At 38.8% G+C, this 27887-nt stretch overlaps 3 protein-coding genes across 5 annotated transcripts; all 3 read right to left on the bottom strand.

Annotated features, from left to right (window-relative positions):
* Positions 1-121: 121 nt before the first annotated feature.
* pkd2l1 (polycystic kidney disease 2-like 1) lies at positions 122-5642 on the bottom strand. Its single transcript, XM_055227489.1, has 15 exons — positions 5372-5642; positions 5163-5276; positions 4006-4133; positions 3556-3809; positions 3002-3226; positions 2349-2577; positions 2112-2282; positions 1857-2038; positions 1627-1747; positions 1436-1534; positions 887-1008; positions 693-810; positions 485-618; positions 266-374; positions 122-175 (listed from the first exon to the last, which is right to left on the bottom strand). The coding sequence occupies exons 1-15, from the start codon at positions 5640-5642 to the stop codon at positions 122-124; spliced, it is 2331 nt and encodes a 776-aa protein (XP_055083464.1).
* Positions 5643-7389: 1747 nt separating this feature from the next.
* Positions 7390-10826, bottom strand: atoh7 (atonal bHLH transcription factor 7). The gene has a single exon (XM_055227069.1). The coding sequence runs from the start codon at positions 7879-7881 to the stop codon at positions 7435-7437; it is 447 nt and encodes a 148-aa protein (XP_055083044.1). The 5' UTR covers positions 7882-10826; the 3' UTR covers positions 7390-7434.
* mypn (myopalladin) lies at positions 10826-27363 on the bottom strand. Of its 3 annotated transcripts, none has more exons than XM_055227051.1 (21): positions 27185-27363; positions 25210-26280; positions 22825-23000; positions 22693-22741; positions 21726-22248; positions 21434-21508; positions 21060-21201; positions 20943-20966; positions 20494-20610; positions 19179-19926; positions 16672-17838; positions 16464-16596; positions 15669-15746; positions 14740-14961; positions 14497-14646; positions 14341-14420; positions 14041-14167; positions 13336-13543; positions 12727-12892; positions 12502-12635; positions 10826-12305 (listed from the first exon to the last, which is right to left on the bottom strand). In XM_055227051.1, exons 2-21 carry the CDS (start codon positions 26274-26276, stop codon positions 12127-12129), a joined length of 5565 nt encoding a protein of 1854 aa, XP_055083026.1. In that variant the 5' UTR covers positions 26277-26280; positions 27185-27363; the 3' UTR covers positions 10826-12126. The 3 variants fall into 3 exon arrangements, with proteins under 3 accessions (XP_055083026.1, XP_055083025.1, XP_055083027.1); XM_055227050.1 differs by having other exon boundaries at positions 25210-26277; XM_055227052.1 differs by lacking the exon at positions 15669-15746 and having other exon boundaries at positions 25210-26277.
* Between the last annotated feature and the right edge of the window lie 524 nt (positions 27364-27887).

Below are 27887 nucleotides of genomic sequence, written 5' to 3'. Positions count from 1 at the left end.
GAGTTAGAACCACCAACCTATGGATCAGTGGATCTGACCGCTCAACCAATGATGTTTATGTCGAGAGTGGGATTTGAATCGCCAACCTTCGGATCAGTGGACAAACACTCTACCAACTGAGCTACTGTCGCCCAAGCAAAGACAAGTCACTTGTCCCCAGGACTGAGACATCGCTCTAGTAAGAAAAAGGAAACAAGGTGTTAAGATTAAGATTTATGAAGATGTGTGTTAAGCATGTTATAATAAGTATAATTTCCATATTCACATTACTGCTTCCAGGTAAGTCTTCTAATCCTATTTTTTCCATTATCAAGGCAAGTCTGGAGGAGATGTTAGACACAGAGCTTTCAAGATGGAGAACATGCCGTGACAATCTGTAAAGTAAAAGTGCAGATTATTAATTAGAACAGTATTGCTGTAGCAATTTAGAAGGTTTAATTGTATAGTGCTTATTGTTTCTATAAATAAATATGTAGACAGAGACCTTAGAAATTGTTCTCGCTCAATAAATGTTTGACTTCCAAGTCTTTTATGCTCGTTGGTTGTCCCTGGAGCCTTCTCACGTAAATCCTTCTCATATTTTGTACCAAGGTTGTTTAGTTCAGCAGAAAGAGCATCCTGATTGACATATGTAATCATTGTCATTGGTGGAAGAACAATAAAACAGTCTTAAGTCTATTTCTGTTACATACTCTTTTTTCTTCCAGCTCTTTCTTCATCCTCTCCTGCTCATCTTCATCGAGGATCTGGTTTCCATCTCGATCAAACTGTGAAAAGGCTGCCGAAATCTCGTGATCAGCGTGCCCCATCCTTCAAGAATCAGTAAACTACTCATAAGACTATTTTTAATGTTAAACAGACATTGTTTAAATTTATTTTTGCTCACTCTTTTAGGGTCTCTCTGAAGTCTTTGAATTCAATTTCTCCGGATCCCGAGCGAAGAGCTTTTTCAACATCGGATATTTTCTCCTTTTTTAGTTTCAGCTTCGTAAATGTCTTCATATAGCTCTGAATAACAAAAGGAAATAGAACATTTGTCTTCATAGATATACATAATAGCTTTGAAACATTAGTTTGAATGTATTAAGGCTCTTTGTTTGTCAGGTTATAAAGCCGGGGTATCTCATTTTCAAAGATCAGTAAGTCAAATAGGTATTTTAAACCAGGGCTCTAATTTATTCCGTGCTCCCATAAACCTGGTTGTACCTGGTGCCACTATAAGATATGACTCATTCTGTGTTGACGTTTTGCATTATTTAATGGCACATGAGGGACATCAGATAGATACTATAATTGATATATAATTGTCTCACTGTTTTTTCTGCATCTTAATGACATATTTTTATTGCGTGATTATATATATATACCACTTAGACTGTGTGGTTGTATTATTGCCCTAATCCTGCCCTGAACTTAAACCAAACAACTGTCTTACCTGTTTGATGATGTCAGTGATTTGCAGCTCATCTGTTTGGGACGACAGCTCCTCCTTCACTTCTGAATATGTGTCATTGATGATGGCCAGAAACATGTTCTAGGGTAAAGCAAATTAGTTGGAGTTTCTATTTGCAAAAACACAGTATAGTTATTGTTTTTTTTGTTTTTGTTTTTTGAGGTTTGACTTACTAGGAGGACAAAGAAGACAAAGAAAACATATGTCACAAAGTATATTGGCCCAAGGACTCTATTTGCTCGGTCAATAGCATCATAGTCAAAGTCTCCAAGGATGATTCTGAACTGGGTAAAACTACAAAACAAAACAGACCAGTTAAATGACTACAGTAAACATGACGTAACATTAATATTAGAATAGTCTAAATACATTTGTTCCCTGGAGCCCTATATATCACACTTACATGCATTTTACAAAGGTGCTGAAAGACTCCACTTCTGTCCCAAAAAGCAAATAGCCAAGTTGTGCATAAGCAAAGAAGACAATAAAGAACATGATGGCAAATCCAGCAATATCTTTTGCACACCGGCCCAATGTGGAAGACAGCTGAGTCATTGTCTTATTAAAGCTAATGTACTTAAAAATCTGTAAAGACAATACACAATGTATTTTTAAAATCCATAAACTTTTTAAACAGACAAAATATACTTTGCTTTACCTTTATCCATGCAAAGAATAAGTTCACTGCATTCATGTTGTTGTACTGTGTTTGCCAGAAAGCTAGAAATTCAAAATCTGCATAGATGTCTGGGTTTTCAAGAAGATGTCCAAGCAGTTTGTCCACTTTGACTGTACGGAAAATGTTGAACACAATGGCAACAACTGCAAGCTGTGAAATAAAAGGTGTTAACTTTTGTATCACAAGTAAAATACAATAAATTTTTAGCATATTCACCAGTATGACAACAATGTCCAGTATGTTCCAGATACTTCCGAAATAGGAGAATTTATGTATCCTCAGCTCCAATATTTCCTCCACCATGTAATAAAGGATAAACAAACAAAAGACCATCTCGCAGCCAAGGATGAAGAAATCCCAGGTGGTGATGTAACGAATGAGTCTGACGGTTCGGATTTGGTAGGAAGGAATCGCTCCACCGGTGGCTGGGAATTCAACTACCAACCTACCAGATTAAAAGGTTAATAAGGCTAACATTGTCAGTTTAATATATGTGGCCATACTAAGTACAGTTGGAAAAATTGGGGAGAAAATGAGAAAAGGCATTTAGGAAACAGTCAAAGATCATTCATGAATCTGCAATGCAAAGGAATGTGTGCTGCGCTGCAGCCCTGAGCTACACAAGAGTTCAGTGGTGGCTGCCTATTGTATTCTTTTCAACTAAAAGGGAAAATACAACTGACTTGGTAGAGGCCAAATAGTCTATGTCTGTCTACATTCCAAATAGGACTGAATTCAAACAATGCAAGGGTACAACGATACAATGGGTACAATGAGTACAACAAAACCATTCTAACTTAACCTTGTTTAGCCCTAGTGTAGACCTAGCTATATCCTGATTTAGACCTGGTTGAGGGCCAATATTGTACCTGATGACACAGAACATGTTGATGTTTGCATTATAGGTTGAGAAGTCGATGAAGACTACTCTGGTTCCCCGGTCGAGCCACAGGTTGGATATGAGCTCTTTCAAAATGACTTGACTCTCATCCTTGGTCCGGCCCAGGTCCTGATAGTACCCTGCCCCGCTATAGGTGGTCAGCAGCCCCCAGTGAGACGAGCCCTTGATCTCTTTCTCCGTGTGGTAAGTCCATCTACCGGAATGAGAGACACATGGCAATGTGATAAGTAAGTTACAAGCAACTTTCTATTTTTTATTGTTGGGTTAAACAACATTTTAATCTTCAAAATGCGCTTTGTTGTAACATAAACACAAAAATTGGCTCACAGGATCACAGGTTCCTGCCCATATCTTCTTCACATTCTTGAGTCTTTGAAAAACTAAAATGATGAGTTGCATGTAACTTCAAGGTTACATAAACCTTGGCTTTTTTAAAAAGCTTCAGCTGTGACTTGCTTTTCTATAGTAACCTGGCACCAAGATGTGTAAAAGACAAATATGTGTGAAGAAATGTGTACTCACGCTGTGCCATTAATAAGACCAAAGTTCAAGTCTTCCTCTTTCTTTTCGTTGTAGACGTCAAAACAGCCAGAAATCTCCTCTTGAAAATCCTGGTGCACTTTGCAGGAATTATTCTTCATCTTGATTTGTCTCATTCTGGGGACTCCCAGAAGCATGTTCTCATAGTAGATGAAGGACTGGTCTCCTGTTTCCATAGACTGATTATTGTACCACCTGGTCCAGTAGAGGCCATCAAGTAATGGACCCTGAGTATACTGTTGTAAGAAATTCAAATTAGGATTATGTTGAAATCAGGCTGTTGCACGGCTATGTATGAGTGTAAGAGAACAGAATAGGGCCAGACTTGAGTATATTGTAAGTATATTATAGTGTCAGTACAAAATATAGTTGTTTATGTTTATATTTTAAATATAAGAAATAGTATTTGAGTGGTTTAATTGCTAGACTTACATCCCAAAAGTCGGCCATGGTGCCAATAGACTGAAACTTCACTCCACTTTCTCCTGCTGCATTGATGAACAGGTCCGTCATAGCTTTGGTGTAATAGTACGTACTGGAACTGGTCATCCCATATGTCACTGAAAAACACACAAGTGCATTGTTACACAGCAGCATTGATTCTATCTGACTTTGCACAGGCCTTGTTCTATAATTGTTATTCCATTCGCCAGGACAAGATAAGACAGGCTACGGGTAGACACGCAAGCTTTCATTGATGGCTTGTTGTTTGGTCATGTTTACACCCATTGCTGAAAAAGACCCAGAATAGAGGCCATAATTTGTTTGAAGAGGGAACACGCTGGCCTGACGCAAATGGTTTCATCAAACAATGTAAATCCAAGTTAGACAAAGACACAATAGATGCCTCCAAAAGCTCTTATCGGTAACAGCCAAAGGACCAGAGCCCAGATCCCTTTCTCTCCTAATGTTTTGCTGGACAATAGCCCCATGCTCTCAAATGGGCAGGGCGTTTGTGGCAGGCAATAAAACAGCAGGAGGCTTTAAATAGTAAACTAACAGTCCAACTGACCGGCTTATACAGTAACACCCACAGCCACTGCATTTATGTAACGAATTATATACATTATCCAAACATTAATTAAACCCATTACGATTTCAAAACACTTCACAATATTGAAATTGTTCAGTGAATGAAATTGAATGAAAATGAAAGCGCACAATTGGCTATATTTTCTTTTTGTATAACATAACTTACAGACTCAGTCAAATGTAATTGTTACCACAGTGATTAGTTTAGTATTGGTTATGAAATAAATAATTTATCCACCAAAATACATACTTTATAGACAGGATGTAGTGTGAGCATGATATGACATAATCTAAAAAATATCTGTGACTTAAAACAGTGTTAAAATTACTTTTTAATCTATTTATTTATTTGCAGTAAAACTTTGATCTTCAAATAGTAAAAGAAAACTTGTTTACTCAATATAAGTGAATCTGTAGTCACGAACATTTTCAACTTTTTTTTTTAAAGGTGTTTACATTTAACTCTCTAATGCTCTAAACTGTCTATTGTCTTATAATAAAATATATTTGTGTTTTTGTAAAGTAACAAAAGATCATAAGAAGAACCATAAACTTACAGAGGCAGATATCAACGAGAAATACCAGGTAGACCACTAACTCTCTCAGTGTGGTGCGGACAAACAGCTCTCTGTCCCCCGATGTGTTCTCAGTCAGAGTGGTTCCCCACAAACCTGAAAAATATGCCATTCATAATAAGTTACATTTTTTTGTAGTTTAAATCTGTGCGTAAGATATGAAGACATTACTCAAATAGTTATATTTGCACCTTTGATAAAAGAGCAGCAGCCCCGTTGTTTCTTCCCCATGGGTTCGGTGCTGTCCGGAGGCTCAGGGAAGGGACTTGGGCTGCCTGGTTTGTAGATGCTGTCCATAGAACCCTGGAACACGGGCTGGGAGTCATAGATGGTGCTGATGACGCGGGGGATCGGCGGAGGGGTCCCAATGTACGCCTGGTTCACCCAGGCCCCATTTCCAACACTCTCCAACTCCACTTGTCCGGTCAGGTGGCTGCCGGCGCGGTTGTTTGTGCTTTTCATGATGAGAGTCTGAGTACCAAACTGAAGTGAATAGAGGAGTGAAGGCAGTTTCTGGACACCTGCTGGAGGTGGGTGCTTTTAAAGAGCTGATGACATCAGTCTGGACTCTGTCAGGGGAGGAGTCACTTGAGCTAATTGGCCTGAGGTAAGACTGGGTCATTCAGATAGAAATACTTTATGCAGTATGTTATGTATTGAGGGTTGATTTCTGTATTTTCTGTCACAACTTCAAAGAACAGTAGAACATCTGAAATGCTGGAATGCCCACTTTGGGGCCACTCATCGTGAAAAAAAAAAGTATTAATAGCAAAATAATAATTACCTAAAGTTGTGAATTTTATGCCAGAACACAATGTTTTAATATCATAAAGTTGAATATCATGATATGTATTTATTCAAAAAATTGTAAATATGGACAATGCCACCAATAGAAACAGCTACATTTTATTGACCCTCACACTTACTTGTCACTATTGATTAACAAATCATTTTATAGTGGCCCCTTGTAATTAAAACGAAAACGGATTAATTGTGTGTCCATTAAAATGTGTAACAGTAACTGACAGCTGCTTGTGGCTGAATTAATCAAGAGCGTAATTGCAGTGTCACTGCCGATTGCGTGTCATCATCAGTGGGCTTGAACTATTAGTTTCTGTGGTTAATTGTCAAATAACACTTACTGTTTTTGTTATTGGTAAACTAATAATTAAACAAACATGTAAAGACCATCATTTTAAAAAAAGAGCATTTGGAACATACAATACATTCACTACATTCACTCAATAGAAGTGTAATCTTGTTACATGTAGCATTTGAGTCTTATTAGGCCTGTCTATGCTCCACTGGCTGCAAACAGAGAAATTACGCACAGCTATTACCTCACAATAGAGTTTAATTTCGGGTCCCTTGCTGAAGCCGTGGCAGGATCTGGCACACAGGCTTTCTTAATCTGTTGTGGCTTGTGCCACAACTCAAACTTCTTTAAATCTGTCACAATCACTTTTCAATAGTGGTTGCAGGGCTATTTAAATCTGTAGCTCTGGCTCTAGCAATGGCAGAAAGAGTTCAGCTTGTCTTACACTGCATCAATGCTGCAACATTAGAGTAGTACATTTTATTTTTATTTTTGTAATAAATTTATATAATGTATACTGACGCAACTTTGTGTTATCTCCGCACACAGGAGCTTCAACCAAAAAGGTGATTTATTTCTTAGCTGTAAAGCAGACCTGAAGTCCTTAAATTAGCACATCACAATAATTATCTATATTATATATTATATTGTATTGTATAATATTATGTTTGAAATATTAAATTGTAATTGTATTTCTAATCTCAAAAAAATTATAAGACATTACACAATTCATAGAAAATAGTTTATTTTTAAATACAAACTAGAGTAATAAAAATAGAAGTCTGTATTGAAGTAACAGTTCAATTTTTCAACTCTACAAACATAACATAAAAAACAAGAATAGTATACAGCATACTTTTTACAGTCAAATTGAAATTGCACACAATTTTAGGGCCATATCAGAATAACTGATACAAATGTATAGCTATATTGAACAATACTTGTTCAATAGTGCTTCTTGTCCTAGTAAGCTATAATGAAATAAATACACTTCACTCTAAAATTGAAGCTTTACATTGTCATAATAATAAATAAATACAATTAAAAATAATTAAAGCAATACAAATGTATTTACTTTCTCCTAAAGTGGAGAAAAATCTTCACATTGTCACTAACATCCAACAACATGACTGTTTAGTGCCTAAAAGCAGGGCTTGTTTAAGCATGCATCTGATGCCCATCCAGGTGGTAGAATGAGGAGTGGATATAGTCCTGTCCTGGGACCGTGTCATAGCCCATGAGACAGTAGTTCTCTGGCTGCACGCAGTCAAATGAGTCCATCCACTGGCTGTGAGAAATGCTGTGAGGAGCACTGTGAGGATCACTGTGCCTATGAGCGTCTGTCAGGATCCGGTTCAGAGCCATGATGTAGCTCAGAGCCATCTGCAGCGTCTCATATTTGGACAGTTTCTTGTCCTGACCCCACTGTGGCACCACTTTACGGAGACGGTCAAACGCAGTGTTCAGACCCTCCATCCTCTTCCTCTCTCTGGCGTTGGCAGCCATCCGCCTCCTGGTGGCTATCTCAAACTTCTGTGGACTTTTGGAGTCGGGCTCAGAGCTTTCAGATCCAGAGTCAGTGCAGCTGGAACGGCGAGACTTCATATTTAAAGAGAAAAATTATAAGTCCAAAAGCAATGTACAGAGTCTTCTTGTTTAAGTGTCTTACGGACTGTTGCAGTACAAACTCCAACAGTTGTAAATCCAAATGAAGCTCCAAGTCTGAACCGTGGAGCCAGTCCAGTAGCAGCCTGTGTGAGGAGCTGTGAGAGGAGCTGTGTGGTTGGCTCAGAGGGTGAGGCTCTTTTATAGAGGGCAATAGACGAACAGGTGGCAGCAGGTGGGGTCCCCCTCAGAACCAGCCTCTTATCGACTCATAAACATCCTCCCACTTTAGCACCGTCACTCACAAACACAACCTTAATGAAATTCCAATTAACTCTGAGCTTCACTCAGAGCCATGTGACTCGAGCAACACCAGATACCATCTGGTCCACAGCTCCACAGCTGATGATGCTGCGGGCTGGGCAAAACAAATATGCTTTGACTTGTTTTATAGACAGTTTGTTGACCTAAAAAAATTCAACTAAATTTTGTATTAACCAGTAAATGTTGCTAGATGTATCATAGTTGTGTTTGTTGTAAATATACTTTGGCTTTCTTTAACATTTAAAATTACAAAAAATTGCATTTATTCACCTTTTCTCTATAATTTTTATGATAAAAGAAGAATATGATTTAATCCAGATGCAATCCTCATGTATTCATTTGGTTATTATATATTATGTTGGAAAATAAAATACTAGATTTTAATTATTGTTAAAACATATTTATGAAACAAAGATTAGAACAATTACATAATATCCTACATGTGCTTTCACTGCAGCTAAAAGTTCTTATCGTGATAATAACCATAATCTGAGATTAGCCTGAGGCTACAGAAGTGTAAGTGCGGTCTGTAACCTGAGGGATTTTTCACTGCACTTCAGGGGATTATAAAACTACAATATGGATCAAGATGGTGTCCAGATTAGACTTCAATTCAACTGACAGTTGATGCACAGTGAGTTGATAGATAAAATATATATTTGTAAGAGGCCTTACATTTAATGAAATATCTGTGTACATCTTTTTGGTGTGCATTAATAATCTCTATGGCTTCACACATTAAATGAATAATTGATTTGTGAAGTGGTCCGAGAGAAATGAGAGGGACAGAGTAGTTTGTCTGTCTGTTCTTTCCATCTGCTGACAACCGATTCTATGATTCAGGAGATGTTTCATCTGACACCTATTCTCTTCCTATTTTGTATACATATATTTCTACTTTAATAATCACAATAAATACAAAATAAATACTTCTTATGATAACAGCATAAGATTCTATTACTGTGTTGATACATCATATATAAATGCATAATACAATAATAATACAAAAATAATTTCAGAAATAGGATTACACTGCATAATGCAAGCAGTTAATGTAAGATTTAAATATTAATAATCAATTAGCATTTTACTTGCCAGTTTGATTTGTTTAAAGAAAACTACACCCAGAATAAAAGTAATAAAAAACCCTCATCCAGATTAAACTCACAACAAAACAAATGTCAAAATGTGGCCTCAGATGTAACCTAAAACTTTTAAATAATTGTTGGAGGTGCTTTTTGAGCTGGGCGTGCTTATCTGTTTCTTTAATAATACACTGGTCTCTTGTGTCTTTGTCTTATTTACCAAAAAAAAATTGAAATACATATGCATATACAGGTGCATTAAATTTGACATTTGTGTTGAAAAATGAATTCAATAACACACACAAAAAACTGTCTGATCCATATCACTGAATTTCTATTTATTTGCAAACATTTTTTGTTCCGCTACATGATCAATAAATGTATATCCTATTATCATTTTCTTCTTTGTCTTGAGGGTGTGTAGCTCCTGTCATTTTGTATTGACAAACTCCAAGCTTGGCTGTAGAGCAGGTTATGAATGTTTAATGTCAGAGAATAATGCCCCACTCTGGTAGTGGGTCATGGACACAAGCTGATGCTGTCTGGTCATTTTGGGATGGACTGGTTTGCTGTGCAATTAGGCATATAATCCCATCTTCCAGTTGGTTCATTGATTACAGATAGATGTAGTTGGCCAGCTGCTGCTTGTCGTGTCTGCAGGCCTTGTAGCAGACACGGCCCAGCCCATACGTGTCTTTCTCTATGTTTTTGTACATGTTTAACGTGATTGGTTTGTTTGGGTGCCATACCCTCTGTCAAAAGCCATATGTCACAGCAGCAGACCCGTCTGCCCAGACACAGCTATAGTCCTGTTAAATCCACTTATGCCATCCCTTATGGAGAGATGCAGATTAGAGCTCAAAGCGTATGTTTGGGATAAAGAGAAAGTGTATCAACTTTTCTCTCTTTCATTTGACTTATTAAATCTGATTAAGATATTAAGGATATTTAAGGGAACATCAGTTTTATATTAATCCAATATATGCACTTTGATGTGTCAAAGTTGCATTATAGACTTAAACTAAAATAATAATCTTCATAATGAATATTTAATGCAATGGCTCAAATGCAATTTTTTACCATATTGGTGTTATTGTAGGGGTTCAGAAGCTGCACTTGCATTCCTTTGCCACATTTAATTAAGGTTTGGGTACTAGATCTTGCCAAATTAGCCTTTAGCCTTGACCTTCTCTTTCTTAGCTCTAGTTGTGCATTTGTTGTTCTGTGCACTAGGTTAAGTGGCAGCTGGTCAAATGAGTCTCACACTATAATTAGGACACAGTAGGTGAATGGAACTTTCTGCCTATTTCAGCTCTCTCTCTCTCTCTCTCTCTCTCTCTCTCTCTCTCTTGCTCTCTCTCACTCTCTCTCTCTTGCTCTCTCTCTCCCCTCTCTCTTTTAATTGGACTGATTAGGAAGGCTAAGTGGCTTCTGAGACTTTCTGTTTGTTTTGAATTTGGCATCAGTTTAAGCTAATATGAGTTTATGATACCTGCAGGTCAACTTCTTGCTGCTCCAACTGAAAATAGTATCTCTTTAAACATTTTAATAAATAAAACTTTATTATGAGAACAGCATCTATTTTACATGTGCAACTTTACATATGTGCTTTCAAACTACATCCACACTGCTCAAGGACTTATTCAAAGCCTAAAAGAAAACCTCTGGAAAATATAAATATTTTAGTCAAAAACTGACTAATAAATCCCAAACTAAATCTAGTTCAGGGGAAATTCTTCAGATGTGAATTTAATAGAAACAAACAGTAAGCCATGAAATATTTTGTTTATCAGCAGTTTGCCATGCATACAAAAATGTGATCTCCTTCATTGAAATTGATATATCTTGTAAACGTAAGCTTTCTATAAACATTAAACTATAATTTATATTTTTATTTAGACATTTCCATCATTGTTATAGATTAATTATTATTACAAACACAAACTTAGACTACATTAATCTAAATTTAATATAATATACAAAATTGCAACATAATTAAAATAAAAGCTTCCTCTGATGGCTCATGAGCTAAGACTTTTAAATCTGTCACTTGTTGTGTTTCTGTACATGTGAGTTAAAGTGGAATGGTGACTAACCTGGGATTATTGAGTTGAGTCTAGCATCAAGCACAATGAGTTGCAATCATTTTCATCTCTTGAGCAATAATGATGTCTTGTATATTCTCTTTATATTTAGTCTTTAGTGGTATTGTCCAAAAATCAATACCTAAAAACAATACTAGTTGATACAAAAACTAATATCAATACTTTAAAAAAACAACACTTAAATAGGGCAGATTTTGTCCTTTCATGAATAGTTTATATAGTCTTGATCTATATCAGAAGTATTATAAGATGATAATTGAAACATGAAAATTACGTAAAAATTGTTATTGAGTATCAAGCCTTGTCTTTTATATTAAAATAGATTTAGAAATTTTTAGTATTGTGAGTGACAACCCTAGCTCTGGTTCATATTGTTGAGGTCACAATAATGTGCAATAATATTTTGTAATCAAAAAGGCCAAAACTTACAGAGAAATCAAAGAAATTTTTTAGTGGCTGTAGAAAACTTAAAAGATGTTACGTCAAGGCTATCAGTGTTTATGTCAGTGATGTGGGTTAGTACTGGGTGATTACAGAAAGCAAAATTAGGTAGTAAAATTATAGAACAAAAGTGCTGTTTAACCACCTTTTTATATGAAGCGGAAAAGTGCAAATCTACCACAGAGTTGGAAGAAGTTTGTATTAGGCTGAGGGGTTAAGTGTCCGAACAGAGAGAAGAAAGAAGTGAAGTTACTGGCAGTTTTTGGTTTGTTTAGTGACAGTTTTTTCTCTCACAGCTCGTCGCTCTCCAGGGTGGCTTCCGGAGGGGAGCTGGCAAACAGGTAGGGACTGGTGTCAGGCGCACAGAAAGCTGATTTTATGTCCAGTCCCTGTCCTGTTAACGCAGCGTACCGACTTCCTGTTCGCTGTGTCTTCTTCATGGGAGCCGGGACACTCTGATGCCACTGAGCTGAGGGGGAACACACATGAGGCGTTTACTTACAGTAAGGGAAGAAGCCCAGCAAACCTTAAAAACACAACATTTCAGAAAACCTATGGTTTTTGGACTGTCCAATTAAAACTGTGATCTGAAATGTTGTAGTGTTTTTCCCCTCAGCGGCATCGCACATTTTACATCTGATAAAATGGTATTTGAGATCCAATACCATAGATATCGAGCCGACAGGTGCAAGACACAATCCCAGCCTCATTCTTTGCTGACACAGTGTACCAGCCAGCATCCTCTTTAGTTGTGGGCTGAATAAGGAGACACACGTACCCTGTCACATCCTGGTGCATACTGTAACAAGAAATTCAACTGTTTCATTTATTTGTTGTATGTCTTTTGGTCTCACAAAGTAAAAAAAAGAAAAAAACTTTTAGTATATTACCTTATCCTGTCTCTAGTTCTGGGAATGGTTTCGTTGTCTTTCTTCCAGAAAATGACAGGAGAAGGCATTCCAACTACGCGACACTCGAGTCGGACCGGTGTTCCTTCGGGGATCCCCATGTTCTGTAGCTTCTCAACAAACTGAGGAGGATGCTTCATTTCTTTTTCTAAACACACACGTTTTGGCCCACAAACATGAACAGTATTTTATTCAAAATATTTTTTTGTGTTCTGTTATTGCAGGTTATTGCTTTCTCTAGGCCTAGAATGTTCCACAGTATAGTGTTGAATTCATCAAAACAAGCAGATTGCACTACCAGGCCAAGTTATAGGTCTGCTCTTTGAAGACACAATAAGACTGCATAATTTTAAGATATTTTTGAGCAATAAAAAAAGTTGAGAACTGAATAGATGCAAGAAATATATATGCTTAATGCAGACTAAACAATAACATCTCCACATAGACAGATATATCTTTTAAAAATGCTTTGTAAATAATTGGAAATCAAACTCAAACCCACAGCATAGAAGTCTGCAAACTGCTCTCACAACCAGCATGCACATCTAAATATTGGAATCAGTGCTATAGATAAAATACTGAATTTCTTACCCACTACACTTAGCTCCAGATTGAAGGAGCTTTGTCCGGCTTTGTTGCTGGCAATGCAGGTGTACGTCCCAGCATCTTTTTGTGTCAAAGGGTCAATTACCAGTGAGTGCACGCCGTTTTCTCGCACGAGCATCTTATGGTACAGATCTGGGTAAATGGGCCTTCCATTCACCAACCACATAAGCTCAGGGTTAGGTAGACCACTCACCTATGGCACAGAAAGCAACACTGGTAAACCTGAAAACATCTCACTTATATTCAGATTATAGGTGGGGGATATACCAAAAAATTATATAATTTTTTTCTTAGAGCCAGATCATGATTTTTCTTCACGATTAATGTGTACTCAATGACACTACCTTGAAAAGGTAACTAAAGTCAACTGTTTCCTCACAAGTTCACACTTCATTGGTTAAATCCTCTCACTCAGACCATTGCTGACCAATAGGAGGTGTGATTGTAGATTTGATAAAGCTCAAGATCATTCTGAAAAAGTTCATTCAGGAAAGTTTAAATTTGTCCTGTTTTTTCATGTGATTTTTATTTTTTAGAACCGATACTTGCTCAATTGAGTATCTATATTCGTTTTAGTATTGATTAGTATCTGACTTTCGATACGTTTAACAACCTTAATGATCACAAGAATGAGATCACAATTCGATTTTTATCACCATATTGCCCAGCCCTTGCATTATATTTGCTTACTTTACAGTCCAGTCTGCAGAGCTTGCCCTCATGAGCCATCATATCGCCTGGAGCCTGTAAGAAGTGAGGCCGAAAGAAGCGCTCCTGAGTTTGTTCCGTCTCCACCTCCTGAATACGAGAACGAACCCTACACAGAGATACATTGTCAGTCCTTATTTTTTTTTATTAATATTGAGGATATACCTTAGTTATATTTATATTGTGCACATCTCCAAAACAGTATTCACAATGTTATTATTACATTGATATACAATCTCTACAATCAACTGAAATGATAGTGGTCTGCAGCATTCATTTTACCTCTGTGCACTAATTGGAGTCTGTCTGTTGCGAGCTGATCCAGTTTGGACAATCAAATGACCTGAGCAGCTGATCCGACCCTACACACCAAATAGTTGATATATACATTTCTTTCAAATCTGTTTTGATGTATTGACACAGTTATTAGATGTATACCTGTGGATTTGCTGCCATAACAGTGTAGTTTCCATCATCATCGCTTGTCACAGACTCGATGTGTAGAGCACATGTCCCATCTCCCTCCCTTATCTTCCTGTAGTGGGTGTTTTTCCTTAGAATCTGTTTGCCATCTTTAAACCAGTAAACCTAACCACAGGAGTTGATAAGTAAAATGAATTAAAATTGGGTTTAAGAGGAAGAAACACTGTATTGAGTGAATGCTAAACACTATTCCCTCACCTTTGGGACAGGGACCCCCACTAGTTTACAAGAGAAGGTAACAGGCACCCCCTCCATGGCTCTGAAGTTTTTGAGTTTTTTGTCAAAAATGGGGGCGATGCACTTTCCTGTCGGGACGTCCTCGTGCTGCACTTCATCATCCGACTCCTCCACCGGGGTCCGCTCCAAACGAAACTCAATCTCACTCATTAATCTCTGCTCAAAATTTGATATTTTGTATTCCTGGAAAATGATATAACAATGTATTAAAACTTTCACTATAAATAGTGCATTGACAGTGACAGTGATTTCATGCAAAGAATTCATACAGAGTGTGGCCATCTTACAACATGCCCCATTTTACCACTTTGCAACTGAAAAGATTTAGTAGAACAGTATTAAAGTTTGATTAGTAGCAGTTCAGTTGCAAATTTGTCAGAAACTACAAATCTCTGAAAAAAAAATTCAACATTACAATAGAGTATCAAGAGATCAAAATCTCCTAGATATCCTAGTACATGGCAAAAACGTGCACTATCCTCTGCATTGTAACAGTGAGGGTAAAACAGAGAACAGATAAAATAAAAAATTAGGTGAACTTGTGTTTCTCTCTTTATGAACAGGATAGATGAAAGAATGAACAAGGGGTGTATTAAGAAAGGAGAACATTATAACACAATACGAGGGGCTGCAAGCATGTGTGGCTCAGATTAATTCAAAGATATGATGGAGTGAAAGATATTAACATGTTTTCTTGAATCCTAATAATGAACCCATATTTCGTGCAAGTTACATATTAGTTAACAGAAGCTGAAATGCTTGATTAGACAGTGGATAATTGTGGTAAAGAGAGTAATGCGAGAGATCCTGGTTTCTTGCTTTGGCCTGTAAAATTGTAACCCATTCAGCCTCGAGCAAAAGCAGTGCTTGGGACGGGACAGGCCTGGTACCTCTTCATAGTTAATGACAGTGGCAGCATTGATTGGTCCAAGGGGTCTGCTCGCTGTTTTCCCCTCAAAACTCGGCTTCTATGAGAGGATAGGGATGGATGATGAACACAACCAGACTCACAAAAGTGCACAGACAGACAAATGTTGGTGGAGTTATCAAGTAAAAACATGCTCAGGTTACTGCACATGGACACAAGTGAAGATCATGAGCAACTTATGTCAGTGTCAGGATTGAAGCATTATTACTGATAATGATTCAAAATTGTCTTTGTTAATTCAAAGTGAATGTTGGTAGCTAGCTATATAAACATGTAACAGCAAATGCGATACATACAAACACATAAACATGATTGTTGCAGCGATCATTTAAAATGTCAAACTTGCTGAATTTGCCATAATTGAAAGATCATGCTTAATTAGACAAAACAGGACAGACTCTTGGGCCACCTGCAGCCTAAATGTCATGCTCAAAATAGGTACTTTTATGTAGAAATACAATATAGAAATGTAATTGTAAATTGAATATGTATTGTAGACTAGTCATTTTATTTTCACAAATGTTGCCTACAACATAAAATGCAGAAGGACCCCATGGAGGCTAGCTGGCCTTCAGATACAGCTAATGTGGAACCTAATAAATAAATAAATGAATAAACAAATCAATTTGTTACTTACTGTGCACTTGTTCTATGCCTATAAAATCTTAATAAACAAATCTAGTTGCTGTGAAGACTATCAACCATATTTGGTTCTTTTATAGTTTTATATTGATGTTTTAGCCCAGAAGCTACTCACCTGTTGATGCTGGTATTGTGGAGTATCATCTTTAAGTCTAAGCTTTTTCTCAATATCCATGAGTAGGCACTCTTTGCTTTCACGAATTTCTTCAAGTGACGGAACACGGGCTTTAGCTGTCTTTTTGATTGGCCTACACAGACAAACACTGTATAAGAACAAGCCATTGCAATAATATGATTATTATGGATGTAGAGAAGAGGTTTACCCAATTGGAGCGCGTTTTGGAAGGCCCATTTCATTAGTGGCTTTTAGCGGGCTCAGTGAAGGCAGGACAGAGCTAAGGAAGGCCACTGGGTTTTGAATGGGACTAGGAGTGGAGCTGCTTGATGTTGGAGAGGCTGCTTGTGGTGGCGACTGTGCCCTCAGTCCGAAAACAGTGTTCAGGAGCATTGAGCCCAGGGTAGGAGAAGACACCAGTGAGGGTGGACTGGTGGGAGACTGCAGCACTCTTGTTGGGAAAATTCTTGGAGGAGGAGAGAAAGGAGGGATAGTTGGAGAGCTAGTGGCTGAAGAACTGAACTCAGCAGCCAACTCCTGAAGCAATGGGACAGGGGACTCGGTTGGGGATGGACTTCTAACTGGTGAAAAACTTTGCGCTGTAATAAACTCTTTAGGCCTGGCGTAGTTAAAAGTCTGTGAAGTAGCACTGAGATTCATTAGAGAGGCATGAGTGCTTCTCAAAAAAGTAGCGGGAGATGTGACTTGCTGCAAACTTATTGTAGAATCAGTTTGGACAGTGCTAAGTTTAGGAGCGGGAGGGGTGAAAAACTGAGGTACAGGCGCAGTTCTACCTAAAGCAGCTGGAGATAGGTTGAGGTGAGAAGCATGGATGGTGTTCATTTGAGTAACGGGTGCTGCACTAAGAGATGGAGGTAGGGTGCTTAGCTGTGGAGCAGGTGGAGGAGACGTCATTACTTGAGCAGGGGATTTGAACTGAGGGATGGGAGGCGCAGATGAGAATGACGGAAGAAGAGGTGAAGTGATAACAGGAGCTGAGAAAGTGGTGTTGACGGTTGGGGCAGTCATTGTAGACGTGAGCAGAGGTGCAGACACAGGGGGCTGGCGTGGAGCTGGTGCAGTGTTGACATAGGCTGTGGAGGTGATAGTGGTAGTTATAAAAGGAGGTGCGGGGGGCTGCGTTTGAGGTGGGGGTATCACAGTGCTGACGTAGGGGTGGAAAGGAGGTGGATGGGGTTCACGCTGCAGTCTGGGCGACCATATTGGATTCTCTTGGGCTTGGACGTCCGACTGTATTTGGACTTGTACAGGTTGGTGGGGCTGTGCGGAGGTCTCTGTTTGGGCTGGGGGGTCGCTGTCTTGCTGCTGCTCGAGAAGAACCTGGTTGTGCAGGAGCTGGAGCTGTGCCGGGTCCCTGCCAGTCAAACACCGGATTAAAAATGATTCACCATAAAAAGACACTGAAGATGTGAGGGAGGCTCCTTGTAAAACACAGCCAAAAGAACATGCTGAGTATCCTGCCCTTTTAAGGACCAGTGATATGAAGCATACAAACAAACCAAGTCCAGCACTAGGCATCAGTTATGTCAACACAAAAAGACCACTGATCCGTACGCCTGGCCAGCACAGACTGATTTATTACAAACCTGTCAAGCTGTTTCAAATAAAATGGTTGAATAACATAGTTCTTCTGTTCTAAGCACTGGTCCATTTATGACGCAGATTCATAAGGTTTAGGTTATGTGTAAGATGTATTTTAACTTTTAAACAATATTTAACTCGACAGCTATCACAGCATATTTACAAGATACTTATTCTCAGTAAGTCTACAAATGACCTATAAAAAATCTCCAGAAATGTCTTATATACTAAATGTTTCAGTTTGTAAAAGAAGGAACCAAAAAAGAAAAATGTTTTAACCCGATCTAGAAATGATAATAAATATTAAATAACACTCACAGATAAAATACTCCATCCTTTGTTTTGGGGAGTCGACTAATCCACTTTTGCAGCGTGCTCGCATCCATGACTATAACACATCTGAGCTCAACTGGAGCCTTTGAATCTTGGACCTCCCACTCCCTTCTCTGTGCTTCCTAATGTAGCACTGTAGATTTGATTTACACTGGATCAGATGAATATCCTTTTGGTCTTATCTTTCCCATATTGGTTCTATTATCTCTTGTGCCCTTTTCAGGACACACTGAATAGTTCAAGTTTGGGTTTTGAGTTGATCCTTTGAGGCTGAGACATGAGGTGTGTTGTACTCACTTATTAGTAACATTTACCTTTTCAATACATTTTAGCTACTACTAAGTAATATTATTTTACAGTGTAACAATACTCTCAGTTCAGTAAATATTTAGGCTACTCTTCCCCCTGAAAGTCTACATGATTTGAACATTTGTGTTTCTTGCTTTCTTGTTCCTCATCAGATATTAGTTTTCTATTTTTTTTTTTTCATTTATGTGGTCTTTTGAATACCAGATGTTGTTCATTATTTAATCATTTTGTTCTTCCTATTATTAACTTAATTTAACATAAATCAGATACTATGTTCAGACAATTATTCTTACTTAGAAGTATCTCCAAATACCTACTGCACTTACTCTACCCACCTCTGGCAGGGAATTTTTGGGTGAGTTTAAACTTAAAACTGGAAAGAATTACTAGAACACTGACAGGAAAAAAAAAAAAAAAAAATCTAAAACAGAGGTAACTTAGAGCTAAAATGCATTTAGTTATTTTACTCACAGTTTTGGTTTGGCGAGCACTGGAGGTGGCTCTTTGTTCAGATGTGCATTGTCTTCTGATTCGGACTGACTGGCCGGTTCACTGTGCTCCTCGTCCTCTGGCAGCTTAAAGTGCACTCGCCTGGACCTGCTTCGCTGGTGTCTGGACTTCTTTAGTGTTCCTGTTTTTAGACAGGAGTTTGGAGGAGGGTCGGGAAGAGACACAATCACTGGTGTTTCATTCTGATGGTTAGAAGACACCTTGTTGTTTGTTGCTGTAGTCAAGTCCAGATATGTGGGCAAATTTTCCTTTTCCTTTACAATTGGTTGAGATAAAATTGGTTTGAGAAACAATCCTTGTGAAATGTTGTGTGTTTCTGACTGAGGAATACTTGAAACTGGCACATTTCGGTTAACATTTAATGGATCCAAATTTGGTGTGCTGCTACTTTTTGAGTTGAAGTAGTTACTGTTATTCACATTAGATGGTTCTAGCGTTGGCAGGCTGTTGCGAAGAGGGTCTGGCCGTAGCATGCTAGAGGTTTGTGGATCAAGTCTAAGAGTGCTGGTGTTTAAAGGGTCCAAGCGCACAGAGGTGGAGATGAGTGGGTCCAGGCGAATGGTGCTCGAATGAGCCTTGATGCTGCCAGTCACCGTAAGCTCCGACTGTGGCTTTGAAAGGGTGAGATCCACTGGCGCAGGTTGTGTCTGACTGGGCTCCACACTCAAAATACTGGAGGACCTCATGTGATTTGTGTGGTTGGCATTTCCTGAAGATGACAATATGTATGAGGATTATGAGATTATATTTTACTCATTTCTATGCAATAATTAAGACAGCTATCTGCAGGATTTGGTACATTCACATGACCAGTGCAAATCAGATAACAAGAATAATCAGATAACCCCAAACTGAAAGATCTGACTTTTAATCTGATCATCAAATGTCAGTTAATTAGTGTAACTGCTGTATTTGGAAAACAGTACAATGACTTTCAATCTTTAAGATTTTCTCTCTTATTTTTTTGTCTTTGTCATGCTAATTTGCCCTCTTTTGCATAATTTCCCAAGTCAAAACCTGCACATCTGTGAACAATCAGAAAGAAATCAAACTACTCACATCAGATGTAACTGTTTAAGACATTTTAATAATCTGATCTGAACTCCAGAAATCAGATAATGACCAGATTTTTGGTGTGCTTGTAAATATAGCCTCTGTCAGAAAAGCTATTGTTAATCAGCGCTTTATTGTTTTAGCATTTTGCCTATATTCCAGTATTTTCCACACTTTCACCCTTTGTTTACCTATTCAAAATGACCCTGTTGTGCAGACTTACCTTTGATCTTGAGTTCAGCTGTGCTAGACACAGACCCATAGTTGTTGCTTGCGGTGCATTTGAATGTCCCTGAATCCTCGGGAAACACTTCAGCAATCACCAAAGTACATATGTCCTCTAGCGATAAAGGCAAATCCAAAAATAAAATAGTCACTTGACAATTATGTCATAGAAAAACTAAATCAGCCTATGTCTATCATGTCATGCTATGGCAGATTGAAATGGTTTAGTGTACTGTTTTGTGGATGGGAGACTGCCTTATAAGGTGCAGAGATGAGGAGCAGAGCAGAAGCATGGACTTGTGCACAAGAGTGGAGCTCTCAGCCAGAGACTGTAAACACTACAGTGTCTAATATGTACACAGCACAGGCTAGCTGGCTGACAGTTGCTGATTTTATACATACTATGTGTTATAAATAGCTTTGTGACAGGTGCAAAGAGACAATTACCTGATTCAGTTGGAGATCTAGGCTCTGGAAAAAGAAAAATAAACTTTTAAATATCAATACACTGTAATGTTGTTATCTGGCAATCATTTTGGGTGCAAGTTAGTACAGATTGCTTACTTTTCTGCAGAATTCTGAATTCCGGAGAGTCCTGGATGAGTTTGCTGTCCTGGTACCACTCTACTCTGGGGGAGGGGGTGCCTTTAACACGGCACTCTAGCACCACCAGCTGGCCCTCTGAGGCATCCAGGTCCTGTAGTCTCTGACAGCACAAGGAGTAAGATACATAATTAGACAGGTGCATCAGACACAAACAGTAAAGCATTTGTTTAATGGGAATTGCCACAGAATTCCCAGCTGTGAATAGAAAATACTTTGTTACATACTAAATTAGAAAAATAGCAATGGAAGTTTTGACTTTTCAGAACAACAAGTATATGAAAGTGGTATTTTGTATGTCTCTTCATGAGAATATGTCCATGTGTATTACATACCTTTGTGAATACTGGAGCTGCCATAATTTGTTGTCCATTCAAATCCTGCTTTACGCTATGGTTGAAGATTTGAATCTGAAGAGACAAAAAACAAAGACTTATGTCATATTTTTTTTCTGAAAATGTCCAATTCCCAGAGGAGCACCCAAATCATTCACCCATTTAAACAACACTCATATCTGCACAGACTTGGGGCAGTGGCCAAAAGACAAGGATGAGTATGTATTACTATTTCTATTCTATTGTAAGAAACACATCTAATTTGAATGTTTACTATAAGGTACTCCCCTACCTCAGCTTGTGTAGCTTGTGTGGGTGGTGGAGCTGGGACAGTGAGCACAGATGAGACCACTGAATTTGAAGGCTGAACCTGTGATGTAGGAGTCAGGTGGAGCTGGACAGGTGCTAACACTTCTTGGCGTTCTGCCTCTACTGGTTTAAAGAGTTGTTGGACGGGTGCTATAGTCGGCAGGGTTATGGGAGACACATTGATCTCCTCTGGAGGAGAGGACAGAGGCACTGGGGCAGAGGACAGAAGCACTGGGGCAGAGGACAGAGGCACTGGGGCAGAGGACAGAGGCTCTGGGGCAGAGGACAGAGGCTCTGGGGCAGAGGACAGAGGCTCTGGGGCAGAGGACAGAGGCTCTGGGGCAGACACAGATGGATCTGTAGTGAGGGGGTTTGAAGGGGCCAAAGTCAGCTCCTCTGTTAGTTGTACTTCTTCAGGAGAATCTGCATTAGGCTCAACAGGTTCATGTTTGGCAGAAAGACTTTGATCGGATTGAGTCGATGGTGATTTTTGTTTCCATTGTTGCCTAAAAAAAAGTACAAAAACTTACTCAAGTTAATTGACATTAGTTTCCTGCTGCTCATCTGAGAGCACCTATAAGACTGTGAATGTTGTAACACATCATGTTAAGCATGGGTGCCGTTGTTTCCCAGTGACAGTTCCGTGACCAGTCTTGTAGAGTTATTCTGTTAATGGGTGCTCTTACTGAAACAGCAATTTAGGTTGTCTAAAAATCTCCTTTGTGTCACATTTGTGGCATTTCCTTGTAATCAATGAGTCTTCTGCATTTGGCTCATGAAAATGGGGATTTTTTCCTTGTATGACCTTTTCAAATATCTAGTACATAATATGTGATGTGATAACATGTTGTTACATGGTAGTTAGGGTTAGAGAGGTTGGGTAATACCTATAATATAAAATTATGTTAAATAATTTTATATTATAGGAAAAACAGTTAAAGTAAGCTTACTGTGCTGCTCGTTCAAGGCGCTGATCTTCTGAATCTGAGGAGGATGCACCTGTCACAGGAAATGTCAGCAATTGTATTTAGGCCAAACACAATTTATACAACTCCATTGTCATTAAAATAGTAATGTTTAACCTTCAACATATATTTCTGCTGATGTTGAGTCTGTCCCATAGAAGTTTGAGGCAAAGCAGGAGTACCGCCCTGTGTCTTCTTCAAACGCCTCCGCGATGATCAGAGAGTGATGCTCTCCGTTTGTAATGATCTGAATGTCGGGACAGTTTTCCAGCTCCTTTCCTTCACAAAACCACCTGCAAAGAGTCAATAAAGTTGTCTTCAAATCTCTACACTCCTATAGATGTATGGCTCATGTCATGAGCAGACTTTCTCTGGACTTAATAGTGTGTCTGGCTTCATGCCATTCATCTAAGTTATGCAGGCCAAGAGGAAAAGGTTTTGATGAGCAAGCCCTCTCCCATTCGCTGTAAGACAAGAAGCAGTAGCAGCAGCACTCAAGAGACAGTTCATCATGTTGTAAAGAGACATATTACTTTAATAGTCAAATATTGTATGATTGATTGATACTGATTTTCTATAGGACTATTATATTTACAAAAGCTTTCTGTGCTTTTTGTGGCTGACAACAAGGTAATGACATTTTTATACCAAAATAAACTCCATTCTAAAATAGATATAATAGATACGTGATACACTGAAGTGATCTACTGTAGGCCTCAATCTATCACTGTGAACTGAAAGGTGATTTAAAGGTGGTTTAACAGGCAACCTAGTTACACACTACTCACACAACTTCTAATTTACTCAGCTAGCATGGCAGTATAGTGCTGTGGTGGAAGAAGTGCTTAATTGTATTACTTAAATAAAACTACAGATACCGGAGCTAACAAATACTGAAATGAAAGTAAAAGTTTAAAAATCTACTTAAATAACAGTATTAAAGTACCCCTTTAAAAAATGTGCTTAAAGAGTAAAAAGTAAAAGTATTTTGTGCAGATTTTAAGGTCTTATAAGGCTTCAAATGTATTGATTTTGTGCTGAATTTTGTTCATCAGAAACAATTAAATCGATTGTCTATTTCCTAAACTGTTTTGTATGTCTTTGTTTGCTCAAACTATGAATATATTAAAAATAACCCATTAGACTTTTCAGGCCACAAAGAGTAATAAAAAAGTACTTATACTTTTCAGTCCAGTTCAAAAATGCAGAGTAGTAGTAGTAGTAGTAGTACAGGTACCTGCTCTCAAATGTAGTGAAGTAAAAAGTATCTACTTATAATTATAATTTACTTAAGTAAAGTACAGATACCTAAAAGTTGTACTTAAATACAGCACTTTACTACTTTTACTTTGTTATGTTACACCACTGGTGTAGTGGGATACATGGAATTCCAAGTAAAATTACGCCAATTTAAAGATAAATCATTTAACTGCAAATGATAAAATGTGATTACCAAGTCCATTTATGTGTTCTATGGTAAAGGCAAAATTCATATGTATAGTTTTACCGGTATTTTCTCAGTATGTGCCGTATGAACAGAGTCTACATTGAGCCACTGAGTCATTCCTAATGAGTAATGGTCTAAATTGAAAGCATGAGTTGAAGCAGAGATGGCAGTTAGACAGACACCACTTGCTGCACCTGTCAGTGACTATTTTCCCCTGGAGCTCCAAAACTACAGGAGATTCCCTTTGGAGCCGGGGAGCTCTGGCTGGCTGACCCAATCACATACGCACAGCACTAAACTTAGACCAAGAATACACACTATGTTACTCAGTCAATGTGCTACAAACTGCTGGAAAACAAATCACATTTTCACAAGATATCAACACAGCACATTACCAAGAAAACCAGCCTCATCATGTCTGTTACCGGTAGATACATTATATTAGAATTTTGGAAAAGACACACATATACACGGTGACAGCTATAGATATTTAAGTACAAACATTTCAGCTCTCAATTTAAATAAGGGAAAACGCTGCCGACACAATCTTACCAGTGATCTTCTTGACTGTGCTGCCTGTTGATGCATGCGTCAAGAGCCAGTCGCTTCTATTATCAGAGACAACTACAACACGCTGTGCCTGTCCAGGCTAAAAATGGCAAAGCTACATTCTCCTGGACAAGTATATGTTAATAGCTCAACAATGTCCAGCAGGGCGAACAAGCACCCACATATAGACAGTGACACCTCTGTTATTCAGAAGCATCGGTTTTCTGAGAAAGAAGAAATTAAATGTTTCTAAAAGTATGAGAGAGGTAGAGCCTCTGGTTATAGTACTGTAATGACGCATCATGGAGTCATGGGCATTTACATTCACATCAGAATGAAAATACATATTACTCCAAATGACTTCCACTTTATTTTACCCCATGAAATCAAATGCAAAGAACAGTCTTACAGACAAAATATTGTAGAACCCCTCATCCTAAAAACATTTAAAGCTTAAAACTCATTGTCCAAGTCAAACAGTACATTTCAGTCTGGTTTTGTCTTACCGTACTTCAGGAACCGGCTGTCCTTGAACAATGCAGTCCAGTTGGACTTTGCTACCTTCAGAGACCTCTCGACTTTTCAGTTTTTGGATGAATTTTGGAGGTTCACACACTGTGTCCACAGGGAATGAGCTTTCTGTCAGAGCTGTGCTCTCTGCCTCTGTCCCCTCAGAAGTCACAGTGGCAAACTGTTGCTCCTCAGAAACACCCTCCTGAAACTCCTCAGTCCTGGAATCAGCCTGGACTTCAGGTTCTTGATCGTCCACAGGTCCAGGTCTGTCTTTGTCGATGTCTGGAGCTAACACACTACGCTCCCTGTTGTCACAGGCTATAGGAAGAACCATCCCATCGGCCTGGCTCTTGTTTTGACTCCTACCCCTGTGAGTTTTACACGATCTCGGCCGAACCCTCTTTGAGCTGTTTGCCTTGAACAGAGAGGAGAGCTCCTCTATGAAGTCTGCTGCTTTGTTGAGAAACTCTTTCTTTGACTGGGTCTCGAGTCCATATGGGACACTACGTGATGACCTGTTAAAGTCATTGTAGGCATCTCCTGAATCCCTACTGTTTCTGACATTGTCCTGCCGTGAGGATGGCTTGTGCGTCTTTCTGTCCGGTGCATATGTTGTATGTGGTGTTTCTCTGAATTCAGACGCGGGCTGCGTGATCGCATTGGTTTGGGTTGGATTGAATGGGACATTTATTGAAGGAGAGTTAGTGAAAGAGTCAGAGGAGGTTGGAGGATACGTAACTGGGGCCGAGCATATTTCAGAGTGACCTTTGACCTCTGCCCTCTCGTCTCGCGGCTCATGTCCAATGGCTTGTCGGGCCAGATTGACACTCTTGTCCAGCTCCTCTTGACTGAGGAAGGCAGACAGGTCAGGAAAGTGCTGGTCTGTATGGCCCATTGAGTCCTCTGCTTTTCCTTTGAGAGAACTGTAGATCTGGAGGCGAGAGGAGGAGGCATCGGAGCGGCTCATTTCGCTGTGGCGTTGTTGGGCTCGGGCCTCGGCCAGGTAACTCTCCCTCAGCATCTGTGACAGGGACGGCTGCTGTTCAGTGTTGTCCTGCATCCTGCTGAGAATAAAGAATATATGTTAGATTCAATACATACCAACAGAAATTTTATCCATTGTCTATTTAAGATTTCAGTACAGTTAAATCCAAAACATAGTAGTTGTTGATGTTGTGCTGTGCTTTCAGGGGGATTAACTGACCCCTTGCTTGGCTATAGTATTTAACTTGCAAAGCTAAGCCTGTGTCAAATATGTGTTACAGATAGTACAGACCTGAGTGTTAAAAATACTACTTTATTTAGCCTAATTTCAGCTTCTCATTAACCTCCACAGGCTATCAAGTTCATGCCTGACACTGGATCACATCAGACACAACCAGAACTTTTTGTCCCTTTAAACTGACTCTTTGAGGTCTTTGCACAGCTTTTTGACACTAGTCATGAGCAGTTATTGAACGCAGATATAAGATAGGGCACACACATGCTTCTGACACTCAAATCTACGCAATTAAGAAAGACAGCAATGCCCTTCCAACAGAACTGAAGCTGCAGCTGTTGTGTACATTAATCCTTTGCAAACAGCCTCCAAGCTCACCAAGTCATATCTAATAATAGCGAGGGCTCAGTTTACATGAAGAAAATCAACATAGAGAAAGATGGCCACTTCATCCCAGGAGTCCTTGTTATCACAATTTTTATCCATGACTGCAATCATTAATCACATTATAAAATAAATGCTATGATTAACAGGATTAGGGCCGGTTTAGTGCCCCTCTGAGACGATGTAAATGGATGGGGCTCAGAGCAGTTTTGGATAATTAAATTAACATTCATAGCCAGGCAAAAAATAGACTTGTCTAAGTACAATGTCAAAGGTTCCAGAGGCGGTACATGGACTAGAATCAGAATGATCTGTTGGAAGAGCAGACATACCATTGAAATCAATTAAATGAGTGCATGGTTTACCTTTAGATACAAGATGATCCGGCCCTTGCAACTTGCTGATAAATTCCACTTGTGTTTAAAAAGGCCAGTGTCTCATCTTTAATGTTGTATGCGAGCATCAGCAAAGTCTTCCTGATTTCTTGCTCACAGCAAACCTAACAAAACTGTGGAACTGTGTAGCTGGGCTAACCTGTCAGCAGTAAAAGTAGCAGCATTTGTCAGGGCAGTAGATGCAGGTTATTTTGGGGTTGCCTGGCCCATGTGTCTGGGTAATGCCCTGCCCATTGGCCATGGGGCGTGTTGTAAAGGGATTCCTCCTGCAGTGGTCCCCTTCTAGCTTCACACTGGTTTACCAGCCCCTTGTTGAGCTGCTTGGACCGAAAACAAAACGTTTGTCTAGAAACAGCTGCTGTGGGGCCTTTTGGATTCTGTAGTTGTCCATTAGCAAAGCTGTTTGTTGGACTGATAATTGGAATTTAATATTTTATTAGCAACTTTGAATGTTTGATATACTTTTATTTTGTAACAAAATAGTTTTTTGTTATTGTTGTCAAGTAACTTCTATCATTTTAGACTATATTCAACTTATATTTCTGCCAAAACAATCAGTTAATCTAGGTTTATGCCAAAACCTGCTGGTCTAGTATTGATAATGGACCCATAATTTATATTCCATAACATATCCCATGGAAATTTATATATATATATATATATATATATATAT

This window comes from Periophthalmus magnuspinnatus, chromosome 15, assembly GCF_009829125.3.
Source record: "Periophthalmus magnuspinnatus isolate fPerMag1 chromosome 15, fPerMag1.2.pri, whole genome shotgun sequence".
Taxonomy (NCBI): Eukaryota; Metazoa; Chordata; class Actinopteri; order Gobiiformes; family Gobiidae; genus Periophthalmus; species Periophthalmus magnuspinnatus.
This window is presented reverse-complemented; position numbering and strand designations above follow the sequence as displayed.

Bases quoted from the DNA above. Each gene is read 5' to 3' on its own strand.
- mypn (XM_055227051.1), bottom strand. From the start codon at position 26,276: ATGCAGGACAACACTGAACAGCAGCCGTCCCTGTCACAGATGCTGAGG. The intron at 23,001-25,209 runs GTAAGACAAAAC...GACTCTTTGCAG, and splicing joins CAGCCGGTTCCTGAAGTACG to GTGGTTTTGTGAAGGAAAGG. The intron at 12,306-12,501 runs GTATTGGATCTC...GTTCCCCCTCAG, and splicing joins CTGTCGGCTCGATATCTATG to CTCAGTGGCATCAGAGTGTC.
- pkd2l1 (XM_055227489.1), bottom strand. From the start codon at position 5,642: ATGAAAAGCACAAACAACCGCGCCGGCAGCCACCTGACCGGACAAGTG. The intron at 2,283-2,348 runs GTGAATATGCTA...TTTATTTCACAG, and splicing joins TGGACATTGTTGTCATACTG to CTTGCAGTTGTTGCCATTGT. The intron at 2,039-2,111 runs GTAAAGCAAAGT...TTGTCTTTACAG, and splicing joins TATTCTTTGCATGGATAAAG to ATTTTTAAGTACATTAGCTT.
- atoh7 (XM_055227069.1), bottom strand. From the start codon at position 7,881: ATGAAGTCTCGCCGTTCCAGCTGCACTGACTCTGGATCTGAAAGCTCT.